The sequence below is a fragment of the Anas platyrhynchos genome, chromosome 30 (assembly GCF_047663525.1).
Source record: "Anas platyrhynchos isolate ZD024472 breed Pekin duck chromosome 30, IASCAAS_PekinDuck_T2T, whole genome shotgun sequence".
Taxonomy (NCBI): Eukaryota; Metazoa; Chordata; class Aves; order Anseriformes; family Anatidae; genus Anas; species Anas platyrhynchos.
This window is the reverse complement of record NC_092616.1, coordinates 3,168,429-3,176,652: the sequence shown is the minus strand read 5'-3', so window position 1 is coordinate 3,176,652 and position 8,224 is coordinate 3,168,429. Positions and strand designations below refer to the sequence as shown.

The 8,224-nt window shown below is 52.1% G+C and overlaps 1 protein-coding gene across 1 annotated transcript; it reads left to right on the top strand.

The window, feature by feature from the left end:
* Positions 1–2,014: 2,014 nt before the first annotated feature.
* LOC139999825 (olfactory receptor 14A16-like) lies at positions 2,015–2,950 on the top strand. The gene has a single exon (XM_072029451.1). It carries the CDS (start codon positions 2,015–2,017, stop codon positions 2,948–2,950), a length of 936 nt encoding a protein of 311 aa, XP_071885552.1.
* Positions 2,951–8,224: the final 5,274 nt, after the last annotated feature.

The window sequence follows — 8,224 nt, the reverse complement described above, 5'->3', positions numbered from 1 at the left end:
GGTCTTCATGTCCATGGCTATGGCTGTTGTCTCTGCCACTGAGGCCTATGAGGAGACAGCTAATCATTAAAGCACCAGGGGCCTCATTACCTACTCAGCCCCTCCCACGAACCAGGCAGGGGTCGTGCCATTCTCCTGCACTTGGCCATGCACGTCCCCATCCCCTAATGCCTCAGGAAGAGCCCAGAGAAATGTGAAAAGGGAAAGGATCACCCTTCCTAGGAGCCAAGGGTCAAGGCTTGTCCTTTGTGCTTGGTGAAACACATCCATTTTTCCTATGCATCAGTGTCACCTTCACATTGCCTTTGTCTCCTTGTCCTCACTGCCTCCAAAGTTCTGCTCTAATGAGCTCCAAGGGAGACTGTGTCAGTGTTGGCCCGCGGGGGCACTCCAGGAAACTTGCATTTGACTTGGACTTCTTGAGAGATTTCTTCAGTTTTCTCTCAATGCCTGAGGTTTGTGGGCTCATCACCAAAGCCCCTAGAGGGGTGATTCCAATGAATTGGGCTGGGCCTCTGCTGCTGACCTGGGCTGGGCTCCTGGGACAGAGAGAGCTCCTGGCAAGAGGGTCCTGGTGCAGAGAGACAGCTCTGCCCAGGAGCAGCTCCTCTGCACAGTACAGCAGGGCTGGGGACTCTAATTACAGGTGGCACACGGGGAAGAGAGAAGGGGAGAGGGGTTGGAGGCAGTTGAGAGTGGCAGGATGCTGAGAGCTGACTGGAGGAGAAATCTGCACAGCCCTTGACAAGGTAAGTCTCTGGCTGCAGGGCCATGCAGCTGCAGCTCCTGGAAGGGTCTCCTGCTGGGTCTTATTTCTGGGAGGGCAGTGGGCAATGCAGAAGGCTTTGAGAGCCCTCCTGGATTGCACTGTGAGGTGAGGAAGTCTGGCAGAAGCCCCTTGGAGTGCCCTAAGCCAGGTGCCCCCGGTCAGCCCAGAACACCCAGCCCTTGCTGGCCATGCCGGGCTCTCTGTCAGCTGCCCCGTAGCTCCTGCAGCCATGGAGGTGCCTCTTGGCCATGCCCAGCTGCTGGCAGGGTGCTGCAGGGCAGCGCTGAACACAGCCGTATGGAATGGGGCCTGTGAGCACAGGCAGGGACAAAGAAGAGGTGGGTGCAGAGCAGCAGCTCCCAGCAGGGACAGCTGCAGGCAGCAGAGAGAGGGGCAGGCGGCCAGAAGGAGCTGTTGCCAGAAACACCATGGCAGGGGGGATTCGGGCACCTCGCGGCTACGCCCTGCAGAGCAGACGTCTTCCCCTGGAGCAGCCCCTCTGTGGCCTTCTCTCCCCCTGCAGCCAATGGGCTGTGGGGCAGGCATGGCCAGTACAGCAGGTGAAGAGAAGCTCCCAAGCTCCTTCTGGCTTGGAGTTTCACAGAGACAAGGTGAGGATGCTTTCCAGCTGCACATGGACTGGGGCTTCTCCACCCTCAGATGGCTCCATTTTTTTTCTCAGGGAAGGACCTGAGTGGGATGGTCCTGCAGCTCAGAGGGGTGACACAAGTCATTTGAGAACAGGACTGCTAGGCAGAACTTCTGTGCTCAGTCTTCAGCAAGGGACAGTCCCTTTGCCTCCCGGTACCCACAGGATTTCACCAAGAGTACACAGGAACAGTCAGGGAGTTCAAGCATCCAATACCTCTGCTAAGTGTTACAGAGGCAACTGGGATAAAATCAAGCAAACAAAATCCCTTCAGCTCTGCTCTTATTCAGATGTGTTGTCTGCAACAACACTGCAGAACTCATGGATCTGACAAGTGGACTGAACTTGAGTTTCCCACATGTTCTTGCTTCTCTCCTGAAACACAGCATGAAGGACTCCTCTGGAGCCCACAGCAGCCCCTCCTCCCAGTGCCACTCTCAGCCACCACCTGCCGCAGCTCAAGCAAGAGAGCTTCCAAGAGAAACACACTGTTTGAGGGTGCTCTACGGCTTGCAAAATGTTTTCCAAGGATAAATCTGTTCTAACTTTGTTTTACCTTCTCCTCTCCAACAGACAGCCATGTCCCAGGTCAGAGAATGCCCAACATAAGCTTTGTGAGTGAGTTCCTCCTCCTGCCATTCGCAGACACGCGGAGGCTGCAGCTCCTGCACTTTGCGCTCTTCCTGGGCATCTACCTGGCTGCCCTCCTGGGCAACGGCCTCATCCTCACCGCTGTAGCCTGCGACCACCGCCTCCACACCCCCATGTACTTCTTCCTCCTCAACCTCGCCCTCCTCGACCTGGGCTGCATCTCCACCACTGTCCCTAAAGCCATGGCCAATTCTCTGTGGGACACCAGATCCATCTCCTATGAAGGATGTGCAGCTCAAGTCTCCTTTTACTTATTCTTTTTTGATGCAGAGTATTCTCTTCTCACTGTCATGGCCTATGACCGCTATGTTGCCATCTGCAAGCCCCTGCACTATGGGACCCTCCTGGGCAGCAGAGCTTGTGCCCAGATGGCAGCAGCTGCCTGGGGCAGTGGCTTTCTCAATGCTGTCCTGCACACAGCCAATACATTTGCACTGCCCCTCTGCCATGGCAATGCCATGGACCAGTTCTTCTGTGAAATCCCCCAGATCCTCAAGCTCTCCTGCTCAGATGCCTACCTCAGAGAAGTTGGGGCACTTCTCTTCAGTATTTCTTTAGCATTTGTTTGTTTTGTTTTCATTGTGCTTTCCTATGTGGAGATCTTCAGGGCTGTGCTGAGGATGCCCTCTGAGCATGGCCGGCAGAAAGCCTTTTCCATGTGCCTCCCTCACTTAACTGTGGTTTCCCTGTTTCTTAGTACCATCATGTTTGCCTACCTGAAACCTCTCTCACTCTCCTCCCCAACTCTCAATCTTGTGGTGTCTTTTCTGTACTCAGTGGTGCCTCCAGCAGTGAACCCCCTCATCTACAGCATGAGGAACAAGGTGCTCAAGGATGCAGTCTGGAAATTCTTTGAATACATGCTTCTTCAGAATCAATAATGTACCTTAAATTTCCTACATTGTTTGAGAAACTATGAGGAAAATCTTTTGTTTTCTCTATCACTCCTTTTTTATTTCTTATTGCTATTTTCTTCATTTTTATTTATTTATTTATTTATTTTAATTTAAGTAATCTTATTCTTAGCCTCCTACGTGTTATTTTTTTTTCTTTACTTTGAGCCAATCACTTTAGGGACCTATGACTGGGCCTCTTGTACAGATATAGATAATAAAGAAGCCATGAGAACTTCATTGGTCTCCTCTGCCGTCTTTACCCCTCTCCTCTTGAGCTGGGGGAGCAGCCCCAGCATGCAGGAGGGACTTAGAGCCAAGAGACCAGTTGCCACAGGGAGGAGCAGCCTCCCTTGGGGCTGCCCCTCACTGTCCGCTGGGCTCTGCCTCTCTGCTGCCTTCAGGTTGGGTCTGCTGCTTCCCTAGAGCCATGGCTGCAGCAGGATGTGGTCTTTTCACTGCTGCTCTCATTTCACTTCCGCAGTCTTCACTTGTTCCTTGCCATTTCTGTTAGCCCTTGGATCTCATGCACCTTGGTGACAGTCCTGTTGTCTCTACATTGGCACCCGTGTGGCCGTAGGCTGCAGCAGGGAATGTGCAGCCCTGTGTCAGAGCTGGCCTCCCTACTAGCGTGACAGTAAAAAAATGGGCTTCAGAGGGCAAACCCAGAAGCCTGCACAATTCTTCCTGTGCTACTGTCAGGAATAGAGCCAGGGGGTTGCTCCCTGTTCTTTGTTTTCTGGGCTTGTTCATGGAATGAAGGACACAGGCTTACAGTCCCAGGGAAGTCTGGCAGGGACCAATGGCTGGACCCCTTATGGTGGCACTTCCCAATTAGACAACAAATGGTCTTGAGCTCACCTGCATGGCACTGTGCTCCCTGCAGTGGGGCTGATGCCTGCCTGGAGAGGAATCTGGAGCTTCCAGGAGATTTCAGGGGAACCCAAGGACAACGTGCTCTGCAGGTAGTGATTAGAACTGCATATAATGAATGACCACTGAAGGAAGAGTCCGGTAAAGTTGAATCTGAGGAGTCCAAGGGCTAAGGAGGGCTCTGCAATGCCAGGACAGGTGGTGAGGAGTCAGTAGGCAAAGTCCCATAAGACTGCAGAGTAATTGAGAACAGTCCCTTTGAAGCTTTGTGGGTGAGGTATGGTGCAGCACTTACCTGCCCTTTGTGACCTTAGAGAAAACCCATGATGCTGCAAGTACTGCCCTGTGCTGCTGAGACACCAGGGAAGATGGAAAGGGGCTCAGCAGAGATCCCCATGGAGTTGGGTCTGCTGCCCACCCTGAGCAGCAAGGGCAGGGGGGAGTCCACCTGGGTATTCCATGGTAGCACACCCCCGACTCTGCAGAGCAGCACTGCCAGCTGGGGACCCTGTGGGGTGCACAGGGAGGGAAGCAGACATGACTGGCCAGGTCAGCATGGACACAGTGCCCTGGGCAAGGCTCTCAGGGAGCAAGGATAGCCCTGGGGAAGAGCAGCGCAACATTTCTGGGCATAACCAGAGGCATAAAGGAGAAAGCTTTTTCTGCAGGCCCTGTTTGGGGCAGGCTGATCTATGCCTGGGCCAGGCCTCTTGTGCTGGCCTGGGGAGCGTGGCTGACCCTGCAGGGCACAGGCACTCTGTGCTGGGGATCTCCCAGGCAAGAGAGCAGGGCTCCTGCAGCTTCACGGACCTCCATCTCCTGAGCCTTGGCTGGCCCCAGCCCGGGGGCTGCTGGGGAGGCCCAGAGCCACCTTTGTCCCAACAGCTGTGGTGCCTTGTGAGGGGCTGCGGCTGTAGTGGCTGTGCCCAGAGCCCTGCAGCAGCCTGCGGAGGGCACTGCCCTGGGCTGCTGGGCCAGGCTGGGCTGGGGAGAGGTCAGGGAGCTGGGGAGGGGTGTGCTGGGGCTGGTCTGGACTGGGTAGTGCTTGGCAGAGGGCAACAGCAGCATCAGGGAGCGGTGTGAGCATGCATGGGAGGGCTCCCAGCAGGGCTTGGTGCTGCAGAGCCAGGGCTGCACGACTGGAGCCCAGAGCTGCAGGGGCAGGAGAGAGGAGGCTGCTCTGGTCCCTTGCTGGCCTGGGAAAAGCAGGAAGGGGGCCCAGGGCATTCGTCCCTCACCGCAGACTACCAGGACCTGCAAGGCGGTCATGGAGCATCCAGGGTCAGGCCCTGCACTGTGGCCACGAGCCCTGCCTGCCCTCCTCCTGCCATGCTCTGTGCGCTGACTGAAGCAGAGGGGACCCCCAGCCAGCCCCTGCATGGGGCTCTGCCACCCACCTCGCCCCGGCCCTCTCCAGTGCCCTCCTTGCTGCTCTTTGATGCAGTCCAGGACCTCCCAGTGCATGCCAGCCAGCACATCTGCTGAGGGCCAGTGCGTCTTGCTGCAGGGGCAGGGAGCTCAGCATGGCCCTTGCAGCCCCCTGCCCTGGGCCTGCTTCTGCCCTTGGCCTCGACCCTGGCCTTGGCTCTGCTGGCAGGAGCGCTCTTGGCATGCGCTTCCTGGCCTCCCCTCCTCCCCTGCGCACAGCTGCTGCACACTCAGCCTACTGGCACAACCGTGTCCTCACAAGCAGCACCACCCCTTGGGCTGGTTCTCCTGGCCTCCCCCACCCCACTGCCTTGCCTCCTTGTCTCTGCTGGGCCCCACCGTCCACACCCAAATGTGTCCCTTGGCTGGCAGCTCCCTCCCCCTGTCCTGTGTGATGACTGAGCCATAGGACATACTGCCTCTAGGTGTTGTAGTGTTTGTAAATCCACATTGGTGATGGCACAAAAAGACAGTTCCTTCACCAGTGGTCTACATCCTTCTTCGTGTTAGGCCACAACTGAATGTCCTTCACTATTTTTAGAGTGTTTTCTTTATCTCACAGTTGAAATGGATTAGGTGTCCTTGATTAGTCTGAGGCAAAATGCTATGCTTTTTGCCTTCTGCCACTACAGCACAATACGTATGCACAATACTCTGTGCATTGACCTGATGGGTCATTTCACATTTTTTTCTTTCATACCCATAATTTGAAGGGGACAATTACCCAAAGTGGGGCAAGCTGATGGATTCTGTCTCAGCCATTTGAAGTGTCCTATTCTTGAGTCTTGCAGCCTGAATTTGCCACAGGTGACCCAGGATGGTAAATGGATGTTCAGCTGTCTACTAGGAACAAAAGAGAGTATCTTGAGTTCCCAATGGCCATTTCCACTTTGGGTTAATCCCAAGAACCCAGTGGACTGGGGTGTTCTTTCTGAAGGAGTTTCCTGTGCTGGCCTGGGCTGCAGTTACAGGGACAAAGACCACTGCTGGCAGTGGAGGTGACCTGGTATCTGCACCTGGCTCCATCTGAATCCTCCAAAAGGCTCTGGTGTCTTGCACGTCCTGGTTGCTTATGTTCAGAATGCAAAGCTCTGCCTGAATACCCAGTATTTTTTTTAATACTTAAGTAATAGAGTAACTACTCATGACTTCAAATGGTTCAATCCTTTCCATAAAACATCACACGCAAAGTGCAATTACTATTATGAAGAAAAGTAATTTTCAGGATGTATATTCATCTCAGGAGAAGAAATTCTGAAGTTCACCTGTACTTGCTTTGCCATCGCTTTGTCTGTTATAGTACACTCTCTCATCTTTCAGGTACATCCATGTCTTGATTAAACAGACACTGTTTAATGTCCCCATTCAAGCTGCCTGTCTGGACCTATGCACTTCCCATGGTTCTGCTGGTTTGCCCTCCCTTTACTCTCTGATCTTTCAGACTGCTCTCACAGACATAGTTGCTGCTTTGAGTTTCAGTGAGTTCAAGCTCACCCATGTATCAGTAGTTTGTCTAATTGTTTCCTTAGGAAGAATCTCATCATTTCTCATTGAATTCATATGATATGGGCTAATACTAACACTATTATTTATAATTTACTATCTATCAGTGTAAAATACTTCTTGTACTCTTTTGGGAAGGTAAACCTCACAGGAGGCACACAAGATGAGGAGCTTGCTCTGCTTTTTTTTTTTTTTTTGAAAATTGATGCATGATTTCATGTTCTTTGGCTGGATATAGGAAAACACTTCTGCACCTGTGTGCAGTCAAGTCTCTTAGTAAAGCAGGTAGGAGCTGTTGCAAAGGAGCTGTAACATCCAGCTGCAGACTTTGGTACAAAAGACTAATGTAAGGAAAAGAGAAGTGGCCAATGGGAGAAATGGCAAGACTGTGGTGGTGAGGAGCAAGGTTATCTATGCTGTGTCAGACCTCAAGTGTCTGCTTTTCCTTCCCATGCAAGTCTCCGAAGGAGACACCCTGGATCAATATCAATTAGAGAATAAAGCTCCACAGCAAAATTCAACTAAACACATCCTTTAAGATGAGAAATTTTTTATTAGGTGGTTTTTGAAATCTTCCTCCTTAACTACAACAGGAAAGCTCTCCAATTAGCTGTACAAGTCTTGAAGTCTTCAACAAAACTGTAGAGAACATGGTAGGAGTTTCTTCATTTTAATGAGTTCCTTGGTGTATTTTGGTGCTGAGTCTATGAAGCTCAGGTACTCAGAAGAGAATGATGCAATTGCTTGAGAAAGTATAGTCAGAAGAAAAAGTTGATGTGATTTGGAGTATTAATGGGCCCCATTGAGGGCTGTTACTAAGACAGCCTCCCCAGGGACTTGTTAGAGCAGATAACTGGAGGCCATGATTACCGATAGGCAAAGGCACTGTGCTGAGAAAAGTCTTGGTTTGCTTTGATGAAGCAAAAGGGCCAAGGCCTGCCACCAGCTACTGAAGGGGAGATCCTGTACCCCATGTCTGGCTCAGAGCTTTTCCTGGGGATCTGTGGGATGTGGTGGGTACTGTGATGCCATGAGAAGAACAATGGTAAGACACCTCCCAGCCTTTGCACAGGGTTGAAAGAAAGCAATGAGGCCCCATCACAACAAGTATAACATAACACCTCATAAGCTCTAGCCAAAGGGACAAAAATGTCAGGGATGTTGGGGCCTTCAATTCTTGCCACCACCATCCACCTTCTCCTCTGCAGGCCTTTCTATGCTGTTCCACACTTTGTCATATTTCCTTGAAGTCTGCAGATACCCATCTCTGTTCACCACCTTGATTTCATCGCGGCATTTACATCATTTCACCAATGTCTCGTCAACCCTCACCAGCTGTTCCTTGAAACACAAATCTATGGTCTGATCATGGATACTCTTTGGGTGACATCTGGCACCACAGCATGACATTTTACGGGACATTTCTTCCTCCTCGTAGCCAGTGCCAACCTTCCAAGG

Coding starts and splice junctions, on each gene's coding strand:
- LOC139999825 (XM_072029451.1), top strand. CDS start 2,015: ATGCCCAACATAAGCTTTGTGAGTGAGTTCCTCCTCCTGCCATTCGCA.